The 27,991-nt window shown below is 41.5% G+C and overlaps 1 protein-coding gene across 2 annotated transcripts in view; it reads left to right on the plus strand.

The window, feature by feature from the left end:
• The first annotated feature begins 4,914 nt into the window (after window positions 1–4,914).
• Window positions 4,915–27,991, plus strand: part of RNF38 (ring finger protein 38) — a 110,737-nt gene continuing 87,660 nt past the window's right edge. Inside the window, exon 1 of one of the 2 annotated variants that reach the window (XM_033084888.2) lies at window positions 4,915–4,998. Coding sequence is in view for 1 of the 2 variants with exons in the window: in XM_033084889.2 (XP_032940780.1) it covers window positions 18,131–18,179 (49 nt within the window). In the remaining variant the exon portion in view is untranslated. Of the gene's footprint in view, window positions 4,999–18,103; window positions 18,180–27,991 lie in introns of those variants that run through there. The other variant, XM_033084889.2, reaches the window with a different exon arrangement.

Here is a 27,991-nt window from a genome sequence, read left to right on the forward strand (position 1 = left end):
TGTAACAGATTGACAGCCAGAGATGTATCTGCATGAGGCAAACTGTGAGCCAAAGAGAGCCATGAGACCATCCGTGACTGCCCCTTGAATACAAGCTAGCTAAAATCTAACCAGGAGATGAGTGAAGACAGTCCAGGAACCTAGGTGCCTAAAGGTTAGCTTTTAAATCTGCAATAGCAGGTCTACTTTACTTCAGTTTGATGTCTCACTCAGTCTGGCTACACTCTTCTACCATTACTTGGTAGCTATGACAATCATGCAACTTCATATTTGGTTTAAATATTAGCCACATGTCTAATAGTCATTTGAAAAAGCTGGTCCATATTTCTGCTACTGCCTGTTCAGAAACCAACGGATGCATGCATGGTGCTTTACAGTGAGAGATAAAGCTGCATTGTCTACTACAACATCATATTCTCCACTGTAACATGGAAGAGCTCCACAATATCCCACTTTGATGGGCTTATATTTTAATATATCTGAAGACTAAAGTATAAGAAATTGAGAATGACTGAAACTTTTACCTGGGTTTCTTGTGGAGAACCTGTGCCACCACAGGGCAAAAAAATATCTTGCAATCTACATTGAGCCTGACTACTAGGCTTAATCCAGAGCAGTTACTGAAAGGATAAGAAACATCCTGCCCCGATAAAGTAAAGTGCATGATGAAACCACCTATTCTTTTGCCTGCACTGTGCCTTCCACATTTACTTCTCATACTCATCTGAACTGCACATATTTTCTGTACAAATAAAAACTTATCAGAGAAGAGTTACTCTAAACCACAGAAGCATTAATTTAGATTAGGTACAAGGGGCTTGAGAAATGTGGGAAGGGAGTTCACCACTGAAAACTGAAGCAATAAAATGTTGAGTGCCTCAGCCTTTTCTGTATTAGACCAGTTATCCTGTCTTATTTATTGGGGGCTTACTTTTTGCTTGGTCTCATTTTCTGACCACATACTTGTAAAAGGCTTTATTATTCTTATTATAGTGGTAAAGTTTCTCCTCTGCTTGAGTTGTCTACCACTTGGATTAAAATCTCAATGCACATCAGGAGTCTCCTGGCCTGCTTATAGCTCGCTGCGCTGCTTTCCCAGCAGATGCCTGAGAGGTTGAAGCCCCGCAAAGCCCCCCATCCAGATCAGAGCCTGGAGTATGAATCTTCTGTAGCTGAAGTGAAAACACTTCATTAACATTCTCCCCTAGATCTGGTGGCCTGCAGTAAACATGAACTACGAGGCTTCCCTTGTTGGCTTTACCCCAGTATCCATATTTTTTTTACCCATTTTACCTGTTCATTGCTGGTTTTTCATGGTAGCTCTCTATAGTTCATCCATTTTTCACACAGAGGGTAACATCATCCCCGCTGCTGCCTGCTCCTTCTTCCTTGCCTGTCCCTTCTGAACATCAGTGGCTTTATAGCCACTGTTGCAGTGCTCCAGCCATGCAATTTGTCCCTCCACATCTCAGTGACAGCGATTACACCACAGGGTTCCAGCTGCACTGTGGTTTCCAGCTGTAGCTGTTACCCATGGGCATTGCTGCACGGGCACTTCACTGGGATTACAGATTTTCTCACTTCTTTAGATGAATACTCCCCAATGCCTTTGAGGCATTCCATTGAGGTCAGTTATCATATCGATTTTCAAGGTCCATGATAATTTTTTTCAATCTTGCGAGCCTTACTTATGGTAATTTTTTTTTTCTAATCATCAGGGACTTCAGCAGCACCAACAGAACCGAAAGAAAGGTAACAAAGGATTCATGGTAGAAATCATCCCATTGCAAAGTCTGGCTCGTGCAAAGTCTTAAACACCATTTCAGAGCTAACAGCTTGTAAGAGGTGCTGGGGCACAGTGGGTATTTAACGTTTCAATTTTTTGTGAAACAATATATCTAATCCCCCAGTTTTCAACATTGTATCACAGTAAGAACCCTGAAAATCACACATGCAACTGATTATTCCAGACTGTTGGGAGAGGTATGGAAACCTTGACTCCAATTTCGTACTGCTTTTCAGGCAGTATTACAAGTCTGTAAACTTTAAAACAAAAATCATAACAAAGGAGGAATAAAAAGCTTTTTATAACTTTCCTCTGGATCTGTTTGATATAAAATACTAAGGAATGTAAATCTGGATAGCCATCAGTATGTTTCTGTTTAGAAAAACGAGTTAACAGCTGTTTTAGACCTTAGACAAAACCATGTCTTTATGTACCTGAAGACCTTAAGCAGATCTGAAGGCTTTTTGTACATTGCTAAAAGCTTGCCTGTTTTCCAAATACGGCACTTACCCTAATAGGGTACTAGAGTAAAGGTAGAATCTCTTATCACACTTGAGTAAAATGACCCCAGGGAAAAAAAATCTAGCTTTTGCAGTGATGTTATCTTGTAAAGGTTTTATTTAAATTTAGAACTAACAAGAAAATGGAACACCGAAGATCCAGAAGCAAATGAAGTGCAGCGTACCACAACTGTCAGGTTATGTCTGCAAGAACTCTACTCCAAATTGCACAGACTGCCTTCCTGAATTTCCAGCCAGCCTGTAGTCTAGAGCGTGTATTAGACTAACAGTTGAAGTAACTTCATACTGCAAAAATACCTTTTCTTCACTTATTTCTGGAAGACAATTTACATCCAGAAAGATTAGGAAGATTGTCTTAGCTGAAGTGCTATTTTCACACCTTTTCCTGTAGTGTATAATTAGTATTCAAATTTGCCATTTTTGGAGGGCTTACAAAAAAGGAAGTCTGCGCCACAACGCACTTTTATGTATTAACTTCAACATGGGAGTAGTTTTAAAGCAACTTCCCCCCAGGAAGTGAGTGAAAAATGAATCATCACAAAAGCAGTAGTGGCTCTGTTCATCACTTTCTGCCAGCTGTGAACTGCCAAGGGCTTCATGCAGGCTGTATGTGCGTGCCAGAGAGCAGCAATCTGAAAAAAAGTGCAGACACCTCAGAACGATGAAGTGGAAGATGTGACAAGAAAGTACTTCAGACCCTCATGTTTCACAGAATCAGGAGATAGGAGCTGTTGAAGTTGTTTCTGATTTCAGGGCTGGAGACTTGAAACATTCCATGAAGCTTAAGCAAACAAATCAAGAAAGGCTTTGAATGACCTTACAAAATTGTTGGGACACAAGAATCACATCAGTAGTCTGCTACAAACCCCAGAGTTGTTAATCCTGCTCACCTGCTCCCACATTGGATGAAAACTTCAACCAAATGACACAGAGTGAGGGAAAAGACTGACACAGTGGGGCAGTGCTGGCAGATGTAGGATTTGTAGAAACATTTCCCACTCATAGCATTGCACAGGAGAAGGCAGCTGCTGTGATGTGAAAAATGAAACAAATTCTCTGTCTGCACATTTAGATCTCAGAGAACTACTGTTGTTCCACGGAGGACAGCAAGTGCACCCCTTTAGGTACTAAATTTCGCTCTGAATTTTCTTTGTTAATGCATATGTCGTTTTTCCCACTATTCCACCCTTCCCGAGAACTAAATCCGCTGGGCTCGCTCCGCACACGCAGCTGTTTCTCCTCATCGCAGAGACGCATGGCCACAGGCATAGAGACGTTTTCCTCACTTTCAGAGAATCTCTTAGTTGCGTTCGTGGTGCCTTCTCATGCCAACGGATTTGCTAGAATATTGTTCATCTGACAACGAAACCAGCGTCACCGTGACAGCTTAAGGATATCCCTGTCCTTAACCTATCCCTTTACCGACATCTTTGACTTTTTTGCATATACCGAGCGGGGCTCACCGCCCCCCGCTGACGCCTGGATGGGGCGGTCTCCGCTCCCTACACGTGCCTGTGGGGGCCAGCTCACCCGCCCATCGCGACCTTTGCCACCTGCTCCCGGGCCGTCGCCCCCACCCCCGGAGCGCCGTGCTGACTCGGGGGCGCGGAGCCGGACAGCGAGGGCGAAGAGCCCACGGCGGTGCCTATGCCCGCGGGGACGGAGCGCGGGACGGGGCGAGGATGGTTCCGGGCTGCTCAGGGAGGGCTGTGGCTCGCCGGGGGTGCCGGCACGGACCCCGCTCCCGCTGTCCCGAGGGGGCTCCGCCGCAGTGCGGGGCGGCCCCGCCTGAGCGCGCCCCGCGGGTCGGCACGCCCTGCGGCAGCGCTGCTGCGAGCGGCGAGAGGCCTTGGGGAGGCGCCGGACTGCCGGCGGGCCGCTGGGACTAGAGGCAGGGAGGGAAGGAGGGAGGCAGGGAGGGAGGAAGCAGGCGGGGAGACTTCCTCCTCCTCCTCGGCGGCAGCAGTAAGCAGCTGCGCCGCTGGAGCGGCCGGCGCGGCTGGGCACCGGCCCTCCCGCCCGGCGGTGGGCTGCGCCCCGGCCGGAGGCTCCCCACACCGCCCATGCCACCCACGCGTCCCCGCTGGCGCTGACCGCTCCGCCGTCCCCGCAGTGGAGCTGCTCCTGGGGCGGCGGCCGCCACCGGCCGGCCGGAGCGGGCAGCGATGCCGGTGACCGCCCGCTCGGCAGCCCCCGGGGCGCAGCCCGACGCCGGGTTCCGAGCCCCTGTCCGCCAGCGGGACCGCGGCGGCGCTCCGCGCGGCGACGAGAGTGGCGGCGAGCGGCACCTCCGCCAGGCCGGCGAGGCGGGCCGGCGCGGCAGATGGGTGGCTTCTTCCGCCGCCCCCTTCCTGCCTGCCTTCTCCTCCTCCCCTCCGCCGCCCCCCGCCTCCTCCGTTGCCTCCTCCCCCGCTGGTGGGGCCGCCGTCGCCGCCTCCACCTCCCCCTCGGCTGCCTCCCTTCTCCCGGCACTCCCCCAGACCCGCGCCCGTGTCCGCTCCTGCTCCGGCTTCCCGGGACTCGCCATGAGCGGCGGTTCCGGTCGCTTACCGCCGCCCGCCGCCCTCTGCCCGCCGCCGCCCCTCCACGGGCCGAGCTTGCCGGAGGCGGGAGCGCGGAGCCAGGGCCGGGGCAGCCCCGCTGGGCACGGCGCACCCCGCGGCGCCCCGGGTGCCAGAGCCCCGCCACCAGGTGAGCGGGAGAGGGTCCCCGGGGGACTGGGAGCGGGTCCGGACGTCGCACCCCCGGCTGGCAGCGCAGCCGGCCCGCAGGGCCGCGGAGTTGCCCTCCACAGCGCCCGGGGACCGTCCCCGGGTGGGGGCCACAGGCGGGACGGGACAGGAGGGAGGGCAAACTCCCGCTGTTCTGAGCACGGCGAGGCGAGTCGCGGCTGCGGCTGGCGGCAGGCCATGTGTCCCCAGCCGGCAGCGAAGTGCTCGGGGCCGCCTTTGAGCCGGTGCCCTGCGCGGCGATAGCTCTTTCCCCGACGGTCAGCCGGGATGCGCGGTGCGGAGCGCGGGCGGCCCGCAGTGCTGGCGCTCGGGCGGGCGCCTCCGGCTGTCGCGCCGCTGCTGCCGGCGCTCGCCAGCCCCGCGCCCCTGCCCGCCGGGGCAGCTCCAGGGGCTGCGCTGTGCGGGGCACTGCGCTCGCCCTCTCGCCTGCGTCTCATCACACTTTAATGTGCCCTGGGCAGCGCCGGGGCCTCGCAGACTCTGCCGCCCTGCCTCCCTTGCGCAGCGGCCGCTGGCCTTCTGCAGCCTGCGGGCTGCGCCCCGCTCCTGGAAGGATTTTTGTGTGTGTGAGTGTGTGTGTGAGAGAGAGAGAGGGGGCGATGTGTCCGTGTCCGTATCCGTGCCCGGAGCCAGGCCCCGCCCCTCGCAGCGGGCTGCCGGTAACTGCGAGAATTCGCGGAGCACTGTGACCGGTCATACCAAGTTCTTGCGTGGTGCTCCGAAATGCTGTTTGCAATTCAGGCTTTTGCCTTGTGAGACCCCCGTTGAGTGTCTTCGGGGCTCTGATCGCCAGTTCCACAACGTGTTTTTGGATTTCCTCTTAGAAACCGCCCCACAGCAAGGTCCCTCTGAGGAGCTGGTTTTGGACATGTGGTTAGCTCATCCTGAAGCTTCGATGTTTTCAGGACTGTGGTCCCAACATATGGGTTGATGTGCTTGTTTACAGTCAAACACAAGAGCCGCTTCCAAGGCTGTGCTGGAGTTTCCCACATGCTTATATTTAAACGCGTGTCTATGTGGTTTTGGGATCAGGCCCTTAGATGTTTTTCTAAGCTGTTCTTTGTGAATGGCAGCCAGAATTAAGTTGTTTATGCATATACGGAGTTACTAATTAGGAAGTGGTATGGGAGAAGGTCAGAAAACAAGACATCATTCTTTGGGCCTGGAGGGTGAAGAAACGAGGTGTCTAATTAAGTCTTTTCTTAGAATGTATTTTTAGTGGTGCTTATGTCTTGGGCACTTAGTTGGGTGATTTACCAGAGTATGTGGTATGGGTGTTTATTACTGATAGAAATCTTGCTCTGAAATGAAGTAGGTTTTATAGACAAGCTACTCTTGAAATTCGTGATTGACAACATAGTAAAGAATTACAATGCAGAAAGTTGAGGGAGAACTTGAATTTTTACCTTTGCATTGTATTAGATAGTTCAAAAGCAGCTTTTGCTATGTCCTGAGACCACACAGTACATGGGGCAGATTAGTCTCCCCCAGGCCTTCCAAATAAAATATATAGGAGAAAAGTATTTTTCCAGTCTAGGTTATTTGGAAATGGAAGTTTTATCTGATGAAGCTCAGTTTCAACTTTTTGTTTTAAAATTGCATGGGCATTCCTGGTGTAGATGGTAACTTTATCTTAAAGCCTGATCTCAAAACCTCTCCTAATCTTCTTATGCTCTTAGCAATCCTATAGACAAATTGACCCAGTATGCTGCTGTTAGGAGATAAAAGCTTTTGTATTTTTCATGATTTGGAAAATCATTTGGAAAATGGAGAAATGGAAATGTAACCTTTACCATATAATAAATTAATCACAGACTTAGTGTATGAAGACCTTAGTGCTGTATTAGGGAATACTGGACTTTTTATTCTCCAGAAAGGGACTTTTTGGGGGTTTGTTCTGAAGTTTTGGTATTGGCTAGCACAGACCCTGTGTTTAAAAGCCCTTTAGAGTCCTGTGTTTAATGGTAATTGCAATAGCCTTGAATAATTTTCTCAAAAGAACTCATGCAGACACCCAAATTGAAAGGTTGTTTTACAGTGTACTTAAGTCACAGTAGTAGGTGAATGCTTGTTGCTAGTCATTTTCAGATAGTATGGTATGTGATTCATCTTCTAATTTTGAAATAGTGTCACAATCTACAGACAAATCCAGGAGATTTCTAGATAGGGCATGAGGAGTGTTTATTTCTTTGCTTGCTTTTATCCAAAGGGAAAGACTCTTCATGAAGATCTATTTTTTTCAGTCAAACACTTGTCACCAGAGGGAAAAATTATGAACTAAACTCAGGTATCAGGGCTGAATTTGGATTGTTTTGCTGAGTATCTTCTTACTTATACTTTTGATCCTAATATATTAACTGTGGTGAAAATCTGTATTGTGATCTAATCTTCAGACATTGAGAGGGATTGAAATGGCTGTACTTTACATGCAAGGTTAAGAGAATGTTTGCTCTGTCTTTTCTCCCAGCAGAAAAATGTTCAGTGATGGTTGGGTCTCTTTTGGTGTTGTTTTTTTTGTGTTTTTTTCCAGTATGTGTCAACAGAATGGAAAGTCTCCATTCACGGCTGTCAAATGTAAAAGGATATTGGACTAGAAATGCTGCTGATTCTTTACTTCATTTAGAAAATTAATCCACATCTTAGAAGGCATTTAATTGAACATGAAATATTTTGCCTCCACTGGGCTACCTGCATCTCCTGGTGAAAAAGAGTCACTCACCTAGAGGAAATGTCAGTCAGGAAAAGTGTCTGTACTGGAAATTCGTAGGGTGGTGGTTGTTTTTTTGTTTTCTTGTTTTGGTTTTGTTTGTTTGTTTTTAGGTCTGTACTGACATCCTCAGGTTTTGCAACATCTGGAAAGGAAAGATGGCTTTTGAAAGTTGCGCTGTATTTAAGACATGGTTATACCCATAACTGGTGAAAACAGCTTTTCTCTTAAACATCTTTGTTACTCGTATCAACTCTTTGGATGTCATCTGATGAACTTTGCTAAGTCTATTTAATATTGATTTTTCTCCTTCTGTTGCTTAGTCTTTGGTTAGTTTAGTTGTTTCAAGGTGCACACAAGGTCGAGTCCTATATTAAGAGGGGTAATGGAAGGTGTTTATTCTGGCAGACAACTGCATTTGCTAAGTCTTTCACTGTGGAGAAGCTGGAACTTCTGCTGAAAGGATTAGTGCCAGTTTTCAAGCCTAGTTTATTGTAGAATGTGAGAAGTTGGACTTCTTGTGAAGATTATATGAGGTGTCAGTTAAGTGCAGTAGAAAGCTGAATTGTTAGTGGTTCTGCTTAAATCTGTAAATGCTGAGCAGTTGTAGTAGAATTCCGTGTTCATATTGACACATAAACTTTTGCGCTTTTAGCAGTTGTGCATAGTTATACCATCTCTGTGTGGTATTTGTGGTTTTGTTCTCGAACTGGAGAGCAGTTAATGTGGCTTTACAGTGAGAGTCATATTTAATTCTGGCATGCCTGGTGATAGACGCTGTTTTTTTATTTATGACATGGTGGTGCCTTCACAGCTTTATAACCATATGAAATAAAGTGAGATGGAAAGATAGCTTCTTGGTAGGAACAAGTGCAGCATGTTCAGTATGTGGAGACTTTTTAAGAGTTACAATTGATTTTGATAGATTAAAGAAAAAAAATAACAAACAAACAAAAAAAGCCCACCAAAACCAGAAACTAATTGGAGCATTTCCATTTTAATTTGGTCAAAGTGCAATGTAAAGAAATGGCTTGGTGGTACTTCTTAGTTAGAATCACCACAATATTGTAAATCTATTACTTTGCATGTTTGAACATAATCTGTTTTGGACACAAGATTACAATTACCTTTACCATAGCAGAATTATTTATTATAATGTTGATATGTTAGTTTTGCTGATTTTGAATTGTAAAGGAAGATAGGAGGCTTTGTTTTTTACATAAATTAGTTGTACTTTGAATAGATTATAGTAATTACAGATTTAATGTAAACAGACATATAATTAACGTTTGTTTCAAGAAGTTGGTTATAAGAGATATGAGTTGTATATTTATTGGATTAAATTGGGAAATAAATGCAAATGTACTTCCTTAACAATTATTTTCAGATAAGTTGCATTCATTTTAAACCATGCTCTGTGACTATCACTTTTATATTTTTAATTTCACTTTTACACTGTAGTATTTAAAGGAGATGGAAATTATGATTTTATGACCTGATACTGTTCTTTGGAGGTGTGCCTTTTAGGTGTCAGCATCAAGGCAGCTCAAGTGGATACTAGCAAGTGTTAATATACTGCCCCACCCTGCCCCAGCATAAATATGTAAGGAAAGTGTGAGACTGAAACAAATCTGTTGTGAAGAAAATATATAATATAAAATTAATATAAAATAATTTTGATTGTAGTTCATAGAGTAAGAACAACATGATCCTTGTCTAATCTGGCATATTTTAGATGCAAAATATGCTAAATCATGGAAATTAAAAATTCAGAATATTCTCGTAAGTACAAATTTCAGTTTAATAATAGCAAGAAGACCAGAGATATGTCTTTAATTTGGAAATGCATGTACTGTTGTGCAACATCTGTTTATGAAATAATCTAAAATATCCTTTTGGTCTAAGTCATCAAAATACCGAGCTTGAGAAATACATTTGTGTTGTCACAGAAAGGTTAAGATGAGAAACTGCTTTAAAGAATATTAATAAGCATGATTGAGAGCATTGTAAATTCTTGGAAAAGCTGTGTTCAATTAAAAAATAATGGTGGGGTTCAGAGTTTTTTCTTTGCCTTTTTGTGTTTAGTTTTGCTGCTTATGCAGCCCTTTTTCACCCACAAATTATCTTGGCAAAATGAAATCCACATGCAGACAGTCTTTTGACCAATTTTTTTCTTTTCTTTTTCTTTTTTTTTTTTTTTTCCCCTTGGAAAAATAGGCTTAAAATATTTTTCAACCAATAGCTTTGCAACTTTTGTGTTACTTCTTGCACCTTAGGTATTTTAAATGGTCTCGTATGGCATCTGCTTCATATTAGAAGTTCAAATGGAGATGTGTCATCTAAGCGTAAGATGTTAATGTGATGCAAGATGTGGATGGGTTATCAGGAAGATAGGGAACCAGAATATGAGAGACTAATATAAATTTTTCAGCACCCTGATTTTGGGTGGAATAGAGTTAGTTTTCTTCCTGGTAGGCACTCTGGAAATCAGTCAGTGTGTGGTGATTGTTGGTATTGTGCATCACGCGTTTCTCTTGGGTTTTATTCCTGGGTCACCCCTTTCCCCCCATCCCCTCACCTCTCTGTTCATTATAATTATGATACTTTATCATTAATGTTGTTTTAGTATTTTACTTTACTTCAATTACTAAACTGTTCTTATCTCAGTACACAAGTTTTACCTTTCCTGATTCTTGCTCACGTTGCATTGGCAAAGGGGGAGAGTGACGGAGAACTGCTGCTGGTACTTAGGGTTAAATAAGGTACACTGAGAGCTCCCTTTACACGAATATTTTAATAAGATAGTGCTGCTTTTCCCCACCTTTTTTTTTACTGGGTTTTGTTTGGTTTTTGTTTTTTAGTGCCTTTTTTTTTCTTAACACCTTCTGGTTGCATTCTTCTATGCTTGCTCTAAACCATTGTTTTCTTGTTTGTGTATGTGAAGTAAATGCTTGGTTGTTAGAATTCCTTGCATAAAGAAAACAACCTCCATTCTTGATAGGGAAAATACTCTTGTTCTTGTGCTTTGATGACTTCAAATAAAGCTTCCTTCAGGAAACTGCTTGATGTAATGTAGGGCAAGAATGCATACTTCACTTAAGGAAAGATGCAGGAAGTTTTTAAAATAGTAAGTCATAGGTGTTTTCGCAACTATTTTAAGCAAGCACGATATACAGTGTTTTCTGAGCTTCTGAAATGCACACATGCTCCAAATGTTCATTCTTAAAAAACTCTTCCTTAGATTTTCTCAATGAAGAGCCTGGCATCCCAACTCTAAGCTCCTGAGCTGCTGTTCCCATTATCCCTGTTTAGGTTGAGTCTCTGCATCATCCCTCCCATGCAAGCCCTTTGCTACCAACTTGTATGAATAAGTAACATCTGCTCTCAGTCTCTTGGTGGGAAAGGGTGTCAAGATGTTTCGCTAATGTCTTCTGTAGTGACTGGGGTTCTGCATCCAGACAAATAATATTGTTGCTGGCTGCATTGTCTGGCAGCTGGTGTGGTTTTCTTGAACGTGGGCTGTCATAATAACTAACCAGCCTTCAACGCTGTAGTATTTCAAAGCTCACGTCTCTAGGCATTTGGGCTTGGTCACCAGCTTCTAGGACAATCCCAAATGGAAAATTAAAATATTAAAGGAAATGTACTCTAGCATTTCAATTACAAAAAGCAAACCAAACCAAACCCCTGCCAAGCAACAAAAAAAAAATTCCAGCAAAATAAGCCCTTGAAAAACTGACTTAAGTCTTTAACTAAATTTCTGTTCTTCTGTGTAAGGTACACAACTGTAGCACAAGGGTGCTACAGTAAAGAATATCAGTATCAGTAAAGAATATTGCTTAAACTGATATCCTTTATGAATAGTGGAATTGCATTTCTTTCTGTAGCACTGCCTGTCTCTACTTCCAAAAAAATGTTATTCATGCTTCTGCACATTTTTCTGGAAGGAGGGTACGAGGAAGGTAGTGATGGTATAAATTTTCTGCCAGCCTGTGAAGGAGTAAAGTATGAATTCTGTGAATCTTATTAAAATACTTCTTAATCTGCATGCCTGGAAAACTCCCTGTTAGGAAGACTACTCTTAAATAGTCTAAAAATTTCTAAAAGCCATGCACTGTCTTTGTTTGCATGACTTCTAGTTGTGTATGAGCCCAAGGAATGGCTATTAAGCCACAAAGTATGGCTTGAAACATTAGCTGTGTATACAGAACAGTTGGGTCTGTCGGAAAACACTTGGAACAGCTCCTGTGCTTGATTGAACCTGCACCACAGAACAGCAACATACAGTTTGAAAACATTCACTGCCTGTTTTTTCAATACAGCTGAAAGTTATCTCTTCTTTATTTTTTGCTGCTTGGCACCTAAAGTATATCAGGTTCCAGAGTGAAAATATTAGAGATTTGTGTTTACTCTCTTCTTGGGTTCTTGCTGTGTGATGTTTTGACTTTTAGGCACATGGATACTTCTGCTTTGCTTAAAAACCTGTTCAAATGTTTGTGGGATCCCTACCTACAAGTCAACATTTTAAAGTGATTTTTAAAATTTCCATTAGAAATCTGTTTATCTGCTTTTTTTAGTGTGTGCAGGCTGTCTGTATATATCTTTTCCATGGCATCACTTTTTTCCTGTTTATAAGTTGAAATGGCCCAAAGCCAAGCAGAGTAAGCAGTAGTTTTTGGAAAGAATTATCATGCAGATTTAGTAGTTGGATATTGAGCCATTTGGCACAAAAACCCTGTGAGTCTGTAATCGTGGTTTGTGTGTGGTTTTGAGCAAGTTTACATAAAGTGTTTATGATATGATCTGAAAATTGCCTTTTCAGCTTATTTTGGAGGTTGGGTACAGGTTAGACTTTTGAACTGTTTCAGAAATGCATTTTGATTTTTGGAGGCATGGAAGTGAAGCTTTTAGCCACCAGTGTGACAAGTGTCTTCACAGTTAAGAAGTATGTGTTTATGCTTGTGAAGATCAGCAAACATGCTGCAGGGACATATTTCAGGAAAGTGAGAGTCAAGATGTATTTGAAGTTGTTTGTCATAAGGGTCTTTTGAGCTGGACTGAAAAAGTGAATGAGATAGAAAAATATTATTTTCTTTATTAAAGCTTATTTTTTAAAACACTGTCAGTTTCTTGCGCCCGCAGGGTATTGATTCTGCTTTTATGCAATGAGATACCAAAAAATACTACTAATGAAGAATGTGGACATTGAGGAAAAATAATTTAAAGGATTTGTTGCATTTTGGCACCTTTTATTTGATGAAGCATTCTGAACATGAAGGATTAGGGAAAAGCTATTAAACTGGTAAATATGGTAAAAAATTATTCAGTAGTGACTAGGATTGTGTCACCTTAAAAACCTGGAAAAAACCCAATTGTGGAACACCACATATCTCTGGTGGAATAGTGATCCTCAGCTATCTCACTGATGCCAATATATGGTGAGGACCAGTCAGTATGTTGGGGTGTAGGTGTGCTATTCCGAGGGACCTTGGCAGCCTGGAGAATTTGCGACCTTGCAGCATCCAATAAAGGCTGAGGCACTGGGGCAGAAGAGCTGTGTGCCACGAGGGGGTTGAATGGGTGGGTAGCAGCTCCTGACCCAGTGGAGCTGGCTTGCTCAAGGGCAACAAGCTTATGTAGGGGCTGGAGCATGGGACCTGTGAAGAGAGGTAGAGGACAGTAGGATTGCCCAGCATGGCTGAAGAGATGGCCCAGGGGAGATCCCAAATGAGAGATCCCAATTGCCTCTGTCTTCCTCTTATGGCAGATGAAGAAAAGGTAGTGCCAGACTTTTGAATGCTGGTAAAGCGAGTCACTGGGAATAGGGCTCAGGCTAAAACACCTAAATATGTGGCAGATATTTTTAGGAAGAATCTCTTCACTCTGAAGCAGAGACCTGCAGACATAATGGACTTTACAACTTTGGAATGATTCAGAACTTCCTCCGATAAGGCATTGCTCCAAATTGGCCTGGTCTGAGCAGGGAGATTGAATTATCAGATATCCAGACTCATGCAGCCTGAAAAACTTTCTGTCACTGTGTAGTGAGCATGTACTGTTTAGCCTGGGGATGCCTGCTTCAGGCACTGCAAATGGAGAAGGGACAGTAAATGGTCAGAAGTGATGATGAGAACTCAGTTTGCTTTGGCGTATGAGTGTCACCTCAGTCCTGTGAGACTGGTTTTCTTCAACCTTGATTTTTTTTGCCTGCTTCCTCCCCACACACCCAAAAATACCTTTTGTTATGGGTATTTAATATATAAATGCTTCTGGGTAAAGCATCAATAGGTCTTTGTATTTAAAGCAGAGCTATACTTCTGCCTCTCAGCCCTTCTTCCTAACTTACTTGCTGGTTTATGTACAGTCTGTTTTCATCTGACAGACAAAAGTATGCACTTCAATTTTTATTTTTGAGTCCTAGAAGTATAGACAATGCCGGACCCTGTTTCTCCTGTCATACTTGGTACACTCTCAGAAAGTGCCAGATAAATTAATTGAGAGATGTGTTCAGCAATCAGAAGGATTTTTTTTCCAAGATTAGAGGGTGTGTAAAAACATATAAAAATATATTCACTGATGCGTTCTTATCCTTTTTTGTTAGTCTTTACCAAACCAGTGTTTCTAATATGATGACTCTCGTAGTGTATACATTTTCTGTAGCATTTTTAAGAGAGAATGGTACAAACAGGAATTCAGTCAAAAATATAAAATATTAACAAAGCAGAAAGTAGGAAAAGAGTGAAAAACTGTGGTATATGACTCAGGCTGCCTTTGTATGTAAAAGTGAAATTGGCATTCTTAAGTAAAGCTGTCATACTTGTTCGCTTAGTTCTGTTTCTCTGTAAATAGCTTCAAATTTGAGGGAGGTTTTTCAGTTTTTTAAGAAGACTGCTAGTAAATCACTAGTTGAGTATCAATAAATCAGTCTGCTCTCTCAAGCAAACAGCTTGGAAGGGATCTGATGCTGTTTTGTCTGACATATTGATCTGTGGACACAGGTAGTTATTGTGCAGCTAGACAGTGTTTTGCTTCCAAACAACTGCAGTGTACAGTCTCTCTGAAAAGGACACAGGAAATAAAGGTGGATCCTGAGGGCTAGGGAAACCCAAGGAATTTCAGGGAATGGGAATTGTAAGGATTTGGAGGCAAACTTTATTGTTGTGGGAGAAAACATAAAAATACATAACAAAATTCCATGATTGCAGATTTTCATTATTTCTGATGTTCATGTAACCACTGTTTTCTTTTGAGGATCACTCTTAAAACATCTGTGCCATAAAAGAGAATTTTCAAAGCAAGTGAGTTGCCCATATTGTTATGGACTTGTTTACTGTGAATTTATTGAAGCATCATCTGTATCTCTTGTTTGCAGGCTGTGTGGCAGGGTGGGTAGTGAAGCCGAGTGAGGATGCCAGAGTGTTCTGGAGTTACTGAGTCTTCAGCTAGGTTGGGGCAAAAGTGGTTTTAAAGCATTTTAAACCAAGAGATACCTGAATGATTGCCACCTGGAGTGATTTTAATTTTGATCTTCTAAAGATCTTAAATTTATACAATTTGAAGAAGAAACGCCTTCTAAGGTTTACTGCATCTCTTTAAGAGGCGTGTCTAGCATAACCATGAAATACCTTATGATCTCTGTAGACAACAGTAGGTGAGAATACTTTAATACTGCTCAGTACAGTTGGTATGACTATAGTTGAATATCTCTATACTGCTTTGTTATTTATTATGCAGTATCTTTGGAGTTACTGCTTAGGGATTACCTGTGCTAAAAAGTTATGCTAGGGCTAACTCAATCAGTCTATCCAAAGGGGCAAGGATGGTCTTCTCATAAAAGGGACTTTGAAATGCTCATTCTGGGATTTTGAGAAACAGGGTAGCTCATCAATACGACCATTTTGGTCTGATAACCTCATTGTTCCTGGATTGTAGACACACTACGTCTGGAGAATTGTGGCTTACAAAGACACTTGTGTGTTCTCTTATGTAGACCACCAGCTTATAGATGCTTGGTATTTCAAGTTCCTAACAGCTATGTGTGGTACTGGAAAGAAATTTTCAGTCGTGTTGGGGCCCATTGGTTGCTTTTAGGTGTGTGGGTGTCAGCTACCTCTTCCTTGCAGTCAGTCCATGTGATGAATTTAAGAGGTAATTTCCTACAAAACATTTATGTTTTAAGCCTTCACCTTGCTTTGCCTAAATCTTGCTGTCTTGGGTTTGCTGCTCCTTGTGCTTAAAAATTTTGTGCTCCCCTCAGCTCATTTGAGGAGTCATGCTGGAACTTCCTGGATTGTTCTTATGGCTGTCCAGGCATTTTCCTTGTTTTTACTGCTTCCCAGGCCAATGAAGCTTGTCCTTTTCATGGCTATTGCTGGAGGAACAAATTTCAAAGTGTCGTAAAAAACCTTTGGTGGGCTGAATTGCACCTCTTGCAGATTGTTATGTTCAGCATTCTTGTGACCACTGAAGCTTTTTATGTTGTCATCGGAGCAGTGACAGCAAAAGGGGAGAGCTGTCACAAAGTCTTAAGAGAAGGGAAACCAGGACGTGTGGTTGGTTACCTGTTCTCCAGGGCTGCCCACAGTGCTCAATGGAGAATACAGCTAGCAGGCTGAGGGTGAAGAATCATGTCCTGGGAGACACATTTCTGGGACATGAAAGTGATTCTCAGCACTGGTAAACAAAATGCTGTGTTTTCCTTGTGAGGATTTTGTATGAATTGCAAAACTGGGCTCAGAACTTTGTATTTATGGTGTTACCAAGAAAGACTTCTGCACACAAGCAAGCTGTTATTGTTACGAATGCATTACTTGCAAAAGAAGGGGAAGTGGACTTTGGTTGTTGTGTATATTAAAAAGAAATGTGGCAGTCTGATCTCTGGTTAAGTCTGAACTTGTTGAGTTTTGCTTTGACTATAGCATATTTTGTTTTGGAAAAACTTGGGCAGTGAGAGCTTAAATTCTAAATTTACTCACCCAAGCACTGCAGATGTTACTTTCCAGAAAGTACTGTGAAACAGAGCAGATGGAGGCAGGTTTTGAGGAGCAGATTTGCTCTATTGCCTTCGGAAGTGTAGACATAATTCTCATCATCAACCACAAATAGACATGCTTCAACTTTGCAAATCAAGTATCATCAAGACAGAATTAATGCCTGATCTACTGGTCTGTGTTGACTTCACTCTTCATGCCTGTGTTTAACAAGTCATGTGCTATTTTACTCTGAAATTTGTATTTGTAAAGAGAAGGGCAAGAGGCATTCTTCCAGAGGTTCAGTGGCTGATCTTCATTACTATAGAGAGGTTATTCGAAATCTTGGTTTAGCTTTTAAGATATCACAGAAACTGTTGAAATTGAAAAGGATAGTGTGCTGAAACAAAAAATGGATATATCTGAAGTCACAAGATTGGTTGTTATTCATTCTAAGTTTCCTTTATATATACATTTCTGTTGACTATTTTCTATTTTTCCACTGGCTATTACACTTATTAACATCCTGCTGATCCTAAAGAAGACTTGAGAGTTCAAAACTGACGATGAGCTGACTGATGTTAAATCTAGTGTGTTAAGTTCTAATCTTTTCTCTTTTGACATGCATACTTCGTGTTTGTTTGCTTTAGAGACAAATAGCACATGCATATGGGAATGCTCACAGACAGACACACAAACTTAGATACCTCATATATATAAACAGTCATCTCTGTATCTCTTAAAAAGATATGCTATGTGGCAGTGGCGACAGTCCCCTACTTCTAATTGCCTCAGTGTGTTATGTAAGGTATTAAAAAAAGGGTTTGCTGAAAATGGCTCCATGAGTATTGAGATTATGGGTATTGAATGCATAGTAAACTTACAGGGTTTTTTTTTTGTGAAACTTGTCTGCAGCATGCAGTGGTATAGCTAATCATATTGGGACTGGATGACCAATCTACTTTGAAACCTCTCTTCCAGTTCTATATGCTGCTTTCTGAGGTCTTGTCTTCAGCTGAAATATGCTTAAAAGAAAACTGGACTATATATGTGTCTTTAAGTCTTTGTATATACTTTTTGTGTAAATATGGGAGTTCTGTGTTCTGGACTGGATAGAGTTATGCCTTCTTTAAGAGCAAAAGTGGTAGTTTGTTCAGTTGTACAAAAATATTGGTGATAACAATCCCCATCAAAAGAAGTGAGTTTCTTAAAATGACCAAATATCCTTGCTATAACTGCAGTAACTTGTCCTCTTTCTCAAAGTTTTCATGTCAAAGGGGTATTTTGGCTGCTAGACAAACAACTGAAATCTGCTGAGCTATGTGGATATGTCACAGGTATTGGCTGACGTGCATCTGTGTTGCTGCTTTTGCTTTCAGATGTTACCATGAGTATCAGTTGGAGCACAAGGAGCTATGGTAGTAGGAGTGTTTGGGAGAGCTGGGTCTTGTTTACTTGAGAAAGGTAAGAGTGTGATGGGGTTGTGGGAATTCCTAATGGAACAGAGTAAGAATGGCTGATGACTAGCCAGGCAAGATCACCCAGCAATGAGATATTTTACTTATTGAGTCAAAGAGGGTATCACAAGCTGAGAATTGGCAACTACAGAGAAGGAAATACTAAGTCCACTATTGCTTCTGTAGCATGTTACCGAATTAGGAGACATGAAGCAAGTTCCAGAGTATAGTTCATTTATGCAGAACACATAAAGTGAGACAATAAGAAACTAAAGTAAAATTCAGTGGAGAAAGGGGGTTTATGTTGTGATGAGATAACTTTGGCTGAACATAAGATGCCCATCAAAGCCACTCTAATCACTCACCTTCCTCATCTAGATGGTGAAGAAAAAGTATGACAGAAGGTTCAGCAGATACAGTCACAGGCCAACCAGACTTGGAGAAATTAATTTAATTAATTGCCAATGAATAGTCAGAGAAGGATAATGAGAAATAAAAACAAACCTTAAAACATCTTTCCCCCACCCCTCCCTTCTTTCCAGGTTCAACTTCACCTTCAGACTTCTCTTCCTCTTCCGTCTGAGGGGCTCAGGAAAATGGGGGCTGTGGTAATTTATCACACTTGTCTCTGCTGCTGGTCCCTCCTCACATTCTTTCCCTGTTGCAGCGTGAGGTCCCTCCATTTTCTAGCATGAGTCCTTCCCACGGGCTGCAGTTCTTTATGAGCTAGCCTGTTATGTCTTCCAGCATGGTTATGGCCTCCTTCAGGCACCTGCTCAGGTGTGGAGTTCTCCATGGGCTGCAGGTCATCTCTGTGGCACCATGGACCTCAGTGGGCTGCAGGGGGATAAGCCTGCCTCATCATAGTCGTCAGCACAGCTGCAGAAGAATTTCTTCTCCAGTGCCTGGAGCATCTCCTCTCCCACACTTTTCACTGACCTTGAGGTCTGCTTCGCTGCTGTTGTGCAGCAGTTCCCTTTCTTAAATATGTTCTCTTAGATGTAATCACTGTCACCGATGGGCTTGGCCTTGGCCAGTGGTGGTTCTATTTTGGAGCTGGCTGCATTGGCTGTTGCACATAGATGAAGCTTCTGACATCATCTGACTGAAGTTATCCCTGTAGCCAGCCACCAAAACCTCACCACACAAGATGGTGTGAAAAAAATCTCTTAATTTTCCGCATAAGTAACCAGTGCTGACAAACATTGCCTGTATGTATCTGTTATCTGACCTTTGACTGCACAAAGATTTTGGTGTCTTGATCTTGTCACAGCTCCAAGACAGTTTCTTGAAGAAGGAAACAAAACTTCTTTCTATAGGGTGTCCTGGATCAAGAGGAGTTGTATGATGAACTGGGTGAAGAATCTAGTGCAGGAAAGTAGAGTGAATTCAGCATGTTGTAGTTTTTGGTTTTTGATTGCTTATGGTTGAAACAGTTTGCTGCCTAGAAAAGTTCTACAGCTGAAAAAGGTAATATCGTTGAACCTAAAGGCAGGTTTTTCTGGGTTTCAAATCCTATAACTTGCATTTAAAGTTGAAAATGGACTGCATTGCAGCCATTATATTGGAAAAATAAGTATAAATATACAGAAGGATCTAGTTAAAGGCTCTGAATCCTACTAGCTTACACACTTGTCAGAAATAAAGATGCTCTTTGTACTTGTAAGTTTGCCATTGGGTAGAGGTCTGGAATTATTAAAAAAATAAAATAATGAAATTGCAATTGAAACGCTAAACCACAACTTTTTGATGTAGATAGAGATTCGTGTATCATGTCTTTTGCTTAGTTTTTCAGGGATTTCAGATATTCAACTTTACCTTGGAGGCTTTCAGAAAATTGTTGGGGTTTTGTGGTGATGGTTTTTTTTGTTTTTTGTTTTTTTGTGTTGGTTTCCCCCCACATCAGAGACAAAGCAACTGCAGAACTAACAAAGATGCAGAAATAATCCAGCTTTATAAATGGAATGGAAATAATAGTGTTTAGACTAATCTGTGATTCTCAGTAAAATCTCCTTATGACTGACCTGCTGCTTTGCCATTTAACGGTGATTTCTGCACTTTTTCTGTTGTCTTTGTAAATGTGGTACCTAGATTTTTGAGTGTGGTTTTGCAACAATCTTTTAGGTGGATTATGTCTATCTAATACCCATCTTCTGGTGAAAGGTCAGTGGCTGTGATGTTCAGAGCAAATTTCAGAAAACAGTCACATCCATCACAAGAACAGAGGGGATAACATATTTTCATGTAAGGGCAGAGGTCAGCAAGGTTGCTGACAGGAATTGAAAGTAATAAACTTTACTCAGCAGTGAAACCATGTTTCTGGAAGAGTGCATGTGTTTATAAGTAAGAAAAAAAGGAAAATAACTTCTGTTCTCATGCTTTTAAAGAAGTGCTGCTTTCCAAGTAGCGCTTGGTTTGCATACCAAGGAAAAACTGGCATATGTAAGCATCAGTTGGTGTTGCTGTAGGTGACCCGTCTTATATTTTGGACTGTGGTGGAAATGTGCCCTTTTCTAGCCTTTCCAAAGTGATCAAAGACATCTGTATTGTTTGAAGAAAATTTCTGATTTGTGTTTGAAGGGATCTGTTTTTCACTGGAATGAGTGGGTGTGGGGCCTTTTCTTGACCTCTTAGGTAGGATTATCCTTCTGTGAAGGTTTCACCGTGGTGATGCATAGTCTCTTTAAAAGCACCATCTGAATCCATTGCTAGAAGTGTTTCAGTGTTTCTTTTTATTGAGTGTGATACTGTGGACCTTTGGGACAAAACAGAGGAATAAGGTGAAATCAATACATACTGCAAGAGTTGGTTTGGTTTGTGGTGGTTTTTTGAGTGTTAGGCTGGCCTTGCTTGCTTAAAGGGAAATAAGGACAGAGTTCATAAAGCATTTGGCATGTGTATTCTCTACGTCACGTCATGAAGCTCTGAATCAGGCATCTACCCTTTTATTAGCTGTGTAGAAATAATATAAGGAATATCCCAAAAAATGTGTTTTCTAGGGTAATAACTTCTTATACTCTTAAGCTGCAGCTGGGAATAGCAGAAGTAGCTGCACATTATCACCTGACTTCTGACCACTGTACTCCTAAAATGGATGAATGCACTGCTGTACTGTAATTTAACACTAGCAGTAGGTGTTACCTGAGGTAAACCACTTGCCCAAGTTTACCGGATGTCCTTACAGATGCATACCTACAGTATGGAGGAAATCTGGAAGTGTTTCCTTTCTTGGTAGTGCTGCTCTAATGTGGGATCAAGAAATGAAAGCAAAGCAATGAGATTGCAAACACTTTTTTCCTGTCTGTGTAGCAGCTTCCAGGTGATATTTGTTTCCTCCTTTTGTCATCAGTTGTACCTATTGCAATCCATTTTGATAGTCTTTGGAGGGCTGGTAGGATATACACAGTAAACACAAATAAGTGCTTTGTAAAAGTAAATAAATAGCGATGGCATTTTTTAATATTTTTGCCTCTTTCAAAAATTTGCTATGTGGAAATAGTGATAGAGGTAGCATCAGTGATGAAGGTACTATATACTTGGAACTTTGAAGGGAGAGAAAAAGGAAGTAAGTTTGTTTTTTGAGGAAGGAAAGTTTTTTCTATTGAATAGAGTTCTACAGTAAAGTGAATGAAAAATTTCACACACACAATGACCTCAAAGTGCAGATATTTCTTTGACCTTTACCTTCATTTATGTGGTTCAGATTGTTCATGAATCAAAGAGAACAGCTTATGCACTCTGTAGCTGCAATTTTGAGTAATCCTTACAAATCATGGAACTGAAGCTAGAGACCTCTCACTTTGAGGTACCGATCCTTCCTGCCTGACCCCAAATAATATTGCAAAGCATAAGCTTGCAGGCTGGTAAATGCCAGCCTCAGGTGCTGAATGTAATTTTTACCTGACTGCTCTATGGTTTGCTCATGTAGCCCCAGTGCTTTCCTCCTGTACAGTACTAGTACAGGGTTGGTGCTTTTTGTTTGGTACTTGATATGCACAAGCAAATATGATGTAAACCATGTACAAGGCATATAATGAATATTAGACAGCTTTTCTTGCATATCAAATGAAAAGCAGGAAACCTGAATTGCCCTTATCACCCAGAAACAGGCTCTAATTTCACAGAAATGTGTTAACCCTGTCATACGGAACTAAGCATTCCACTGCACTTCCTCCCCCAAATGAACTCATCATTAAAAACATTTTAGCATCACAGTTATTTTCTTACTAGTTCTCATAAGCTTTTTAGTGTGGTTGACATTTTTGGAGAGAAACAATCTCCTGTAAAAACTTAGCGAGTTTCCCATCATAAGATGTTCCTTCTGTTATGAAAATAATGTAGACACATTGGCACATAGACAAGTGAGGATCTGTGTCTAGAAATCCAGAGCATAGCTTAGTCATTTGACTCTAGGAGAAATAACATTAAATTAAATGGTTTATTGAGGCAAAATGCTGATGCTTAAATGATACAATCTGAATTGTGCTTTTCTCTCTCAAAGTGGCTCTTGAAAGATGATCTGGACCTAGGTCTATTAGGGGCACTAAGCAAGGCTTTCAGTCTTTCTGAGAGATTGTATTGAGAGCACTTACTTTAGTTGCTGCTCTCTACTGGGCTCTCTTGAAAGGATAATTTGAAGATGTTATAACATCCCCCTATTAGAACAAGTGGAAATCTTCTAGTATTAGACAGGTTGAGCTTGTGTCTGGCAGGAGTTCTCTCCAGTTCCATTTTTCCCTCTGTTTAGTCTCAGCCACAATATTCTTGTGTATTTCCCTGATATTCAGATCTTCATTCCTAATAATATTTCCCTGTATTCCAGCTTGTCTTCTATCCATCATCTCTGGTTGTCTTGAGGAAGAAGAGAAACAAAAAAGTAGTTTCCTCTGGAAATTCTTTCTTCTCTTTTGACTTCTGTAGCCCTAATATTAACTATTATTCGTCCATCTCATTTCAGTTTCCAGGTACCCGAGCCCAGAAGGGTCTGTCGTGTACTAAGTGTTGCGCAATCTAAAGAAATTCAGCCTGTCCTCGGTGCTTGTATACTGCTAGAAATTGACAGCTAATGCTTGGTTATGTTCCAGGAAAATCATAGGCTTGGTATTGGGCTTCTGAACCTGGAAATAACATGCTTTTTTCTTCATGGTGCAGAATCCTTTTGCTTACATTGCTGTTGTGCTTGGAGAGGCTGTATTTTGCAAAGTGCTGCAAATAGATGGTGCAAAAAGGAAAACAGTAATCAAGCAGACTGCTTTCAGAGTGAGGAGAAAGTGTCATATGGATTTTATCTGACCTGAGGTCAGTAATGTTCTTTTGCCCTGTTAAGGCACTTACCAGTCTGATAAAACTGAAAAACTGCTTGTCTCCAGTAACCACACAATGTCTAGTAAGGGGCTTCTTCTCCTGAAAAGGACTGCTATCAGTCGTGCCCTGTTCTGTCTTGCAGCTTTACTGAAAGCACACCAAGGTACTGAAGAGTGTTCCAAGACCTGGAACCTGTCTACAGCTGAACTTAGAAATCTGGAGGAATGTTTGTGGAAGATGAACAATGGTTTTTGGAGCAAATTGTTCTTGTTTTATCAGATACTAGCTAGTCCAGAGCTGGTATCTGACAAATACAAGCCAATTGTAACTGTCCCGCCAATTGTACCTGTCCCATCATACTACCAAGCTTCAAGAAGTCATGGTCAGGGACTTCCAGAGGGGGAAGTTCTACCAGGCATAATGTGTTCAGTGGTCTGGACTTCTTTTGAGGTCTGGACTTCTTTTGAGGCACCGTGAGTGTTCTTCATCAACATCAATACTTCTTTTTGAAAGTATTATATTCACTCAAGCAATTTAACAACTGAAGAGTCCAGGTCTGTATGCTGTCTTCTTGCTTTTCCCCACACTATCTATTTCGTTAGTGTTCTCTAACTAATTATAGGTTCTTAAGAACACAGATATCAAGGTACTGGAAAACCCTGAGGTATTTTTCAGTCTGTAGCCTTTTTCTAATTATTCTCAATGCAGAACTTCTGATAAAATTAACAGATGAACAAATAAAGTGTTTCCATTTAAAGGGAGAAGGCAAAAGGAAGTTTTTGGTCCACAAGTGTAGCTGGGATGATCTTCCTCCTTGCATGTTCTCTTTTTGTAGTTACTGGCACTGAATTTCACCAGTCACTTTATTTGCTCCTCGCTTGCTGTTGTTAAACACTGTCATAATTCTGTTGTATATTTTTCTTCCATTTGACCCCAGGTCATGCTTGTTGCTGATTTTAATAGACTAGAAAATGAGGATTGCTTTGAAACGGATTGCTTTGAAACTTTGAAGGCCTTTGCCATTAATTGCAGAACCATGTTAGACAGATGAGGATAAACACTCGTTAGCCGAACAATTCTGCCCACACTTAATCAAATATATTTGCCTGTTTGTGGAACTGGCTGGGTCATGTCTTCCACATTTATTTTACTGGCAGTGTACTGCTCTGCTTGCTCCTGAATAGAGCATGTCCTGAGGATATTCTGGAAATGTGGAGGCTGTGCCCTGGCAATGGGAACAAAGGTTGCACAGAGTAACTCCCTCTGATTTCAATCATGATTTTGTCTTCTTGCTCCTCCTTTCATCTCTGTGAAGGTATTTTTTGGCCTTCTCCCTGCTTTTACTTACAAAGTTACTTAAATGATTTTTCCTCTTTAAAATTATAAGTAACTGGGTCAACAGCCTTGATTTTTAATTGCTATGAATAATTAGGAAGCTTTTATAGTAACCCATCACTGCGTCTTCAAGATGACTTAGCGAATCTCCTGATCTCTTCTTCCCCTGCTTTCTGGGAATGCGTTCACTCCACATTCCACTGCTGGGATTGCCTTTTTTCCATGTCATTCTCAAGAGATATCTTAATAGAAAATCTTGCTGTTAAGCCAGAGTGTACAAAGCTGTAATTGCATTAGAGTGAGATGGAATTTGGAAGATCTTAAAAAAAACCCACAAATCTAGTGGTTTTCTTTGAGGAGTGCTTCCAGCTGTTTGTTGTATTCCAATTTGAGATTGTTTTTGCACCTGCTTCAGAAGTCTGGGTGCTGTCCACTAGCTAAATCAACTCGTGGCTTGAAATTAGCTATACCAAAAAGTATGTCTCATGTCTGCTTTGTTTGCATTCTACTCATAGAACAAAAGGCAGGTGGTAATTACACCTCAGGGTAAGTAACAGTAAATAACTGTAAATTTCTTAAGTAAAATTTGAGCGATTGAGGAAAATGTAATTGAGGAAAAATCTCCTGAATGTAATTGACTAGTAGTAGTATTACTACTACTATTAGTTAGTTGCTAGTAGTACTACTAGTAGTTGGTAATACTATAACTGGTAGTAGTACACCTAGGACAGTCGCCCTGTTCTTAGAACTTTGTTTTTCAGAGGCAAAGTGTATGACGTTCTGATGATGTTCTTGCAAATATATTGACTTCTCATTGAGGTAGTGTCACAAAAGAAGGATGGACTGAGCTTGTATGGGCTTTTGCAGAAGTGGAAGTGCTGGAGGCAATATTCATATATTCATATCTCAACTGCATCTGCAGTTGAACTGGTGGGAAAAGGCAGAAGAATTCACCCTGGGGAGTTGCTGTACTTAATGTGGCAGCCACGTCCTTCATGTTTACCAAATAAGCTTTGACTGGAGTTCTAAGCTTTCTAATACATAACATCTTGCTGTCCAGCTTAAGAAATAAGTGAATATTTGTGTCTTCTGATGGATGAGGAAGCTGAAGCATTCTCTCTGGATAGCATTAACACTTTCAATTAAGAAGAAGTCTTTGGCAAGATGTACATTATCATTAGCATGCTAGTTGGTCTAGGTTATTGGCTAGATGTTAAACTTCATGTCGTCAGTCTTGCATTATTTGGCAATATACCTCAGGTACAAAGGATGATGAGTGAAATAAATTTTTAAAACTGATGCAGTGAGAGAAATGAATGTTTTGGTATTTCTGTACAATGGTGTAGCAGATCTAGTCATAGTAGCGAAGAATTGTTGCACGTTTGGGCTTGAGAAAGAAGAATGAACAGTTAAAGCAATTATGTGTGACACTGAACCATGCATGCTTAAACGATGAGCTTCCAAGAGTATTCGAAAAACTTGTGTCCTGTGGTTTAATTTCTGCTATGGCCATGAAAACATAGGATAGCTTACCTGTTTCTCCATTCTGAATTAGAAATGACTGTTTAATGATCACAGTTCCTCAGTATTCAGACACAGTTACCTTAAGTTTTTCCATTGCTGTTTTTCTCCTGAGAGCTACCTGTGCAGCTTTTTGTCCCTGTAAAGTCTTAAGTTTTAAAACATCTTTTGTAAGTCATAAAATGGCAGTTTAAATATTCTGATGTGTGATCACCCCAAAAATTATGATATTTTTAATGTAATATTATTGAACAGTATACTTCCATGATCTTTGTTTCATGCAAGATACATGCAGTGCTTTTTCCCATTTCTTCTGTGCGAAAATTTCTGGGTAATTTCTTTTAGAAGTTGCAAAATTGCCTTCCTTAACCTACATTATGCCCCTTGACCTTTTGCTTTCTCTTTCAGTGTGTCTTTTGTGTACTCTTCAGAGACACTCCTTCCTGTCTGATCACTGACTTTCATACTCTCTCGTAAACCTATGGCTTCATGTTTTCAGACTTAAGTGTAGTGAGTGTCCTTTTGTTACCTCTTCTCTAAGTTTAAACATACTGGCCTTTTTGTGATCTCTTCATGTCCTGATCCTTCTTGCTCCTTGCCACTGTCCTGGTGCTGGGTTTGAGCTTAACCTGTGGTGTGTGCACCTTTGATTCTTGCTGCTCTGCATCTGCCTGCTTGACAAGTTCAGATCTCTTGTCATCTTCACACCTCAGTCACTGAAAGCTGGTGAAGAAGCATATTCATGTGGAACTGAAATACGCTGTAAGTGTGTTGCTGCTACCAGCTTATTCTCTCCTAATCTTTTAAGCCTTGCTCTGGCATCTCCTTTGTAGCCTCCTAGTGAATGTGGTAAGCTGTTACTCTCAGCTAGCCTAGTTTTAGGAAGCAGTCTTTGTCTAGCATAGGTATGCTGCACTGAACACTAAGCAAATAACCTGTTACAAAACCAAATACTCATCCCACTACTTTGATAATTAGCTTCATTAACTGTACAGTTTTTTCATGTAGGGAATGATTCAGAAAGCATATTAATTCTGGAAAGATTGTACAGTTGGGATCTCTGTGTTTCTTCATTTCTGTATCAAATATCATCATTTGGAGGGTATAAAGGCTGTACTGACTGTAAGCAAAATTGACATTGTACTTAAAACATCTTTGAATTCTTTCTCATTTTGCTTAGTAATAAATAGTGAAGGCCAGATCTGTCACTCATATGTGACTTCATGATAAAGTTTTGACAGTCTGAACTAGCAATCAGTATGTGCAGTAAAAAGCACTCAACTTCCTTCTTTGAGTACTGCTGAAATTTAATGTTTTGTCTTCTCTCAGCACGTGCTATCTTCAGGTTTTCTCTTTGAAGTTAATTAGAATTTTAAGTTCACGAGATACAGAATCTTTGATGCAAGAGTCCACCAATATATATAGTTGGTTTTCTGGAACAGAAGCATTTTTTTTCAAAAAACTTAATTTGCTTATTTCCGGTAGTTAGTCCTTAGTTTTGATCACTTACTGTATTGTATTACAGCTTTTTCAGACAAGAGCACAGATAGTGAACAGCATTGTAATGAATTCCCTTAATATGAATAAATTGTGCCATGGGCTTTATCACTCTGCTGGAGGAGGATTTGGATAAATATGTCAATTCTGTGTTTACAATGA

The sequence above is a fragment of the Catharus ustulatus genome, chromosome Z, assembly GCF_009819885.2.
Source record: "Catharus ustulatus isolate bCatUst1 chromosome Z, bCatUst1.pri.v2, whole genome shotgun sequence".
Taxonomy (NCBI): domain Eukaryota; kingdom Metazoa; phylum Chordata; class Aves; order Passeriformes; family Turdidae; genus Catharus; species Catharus ustulatus.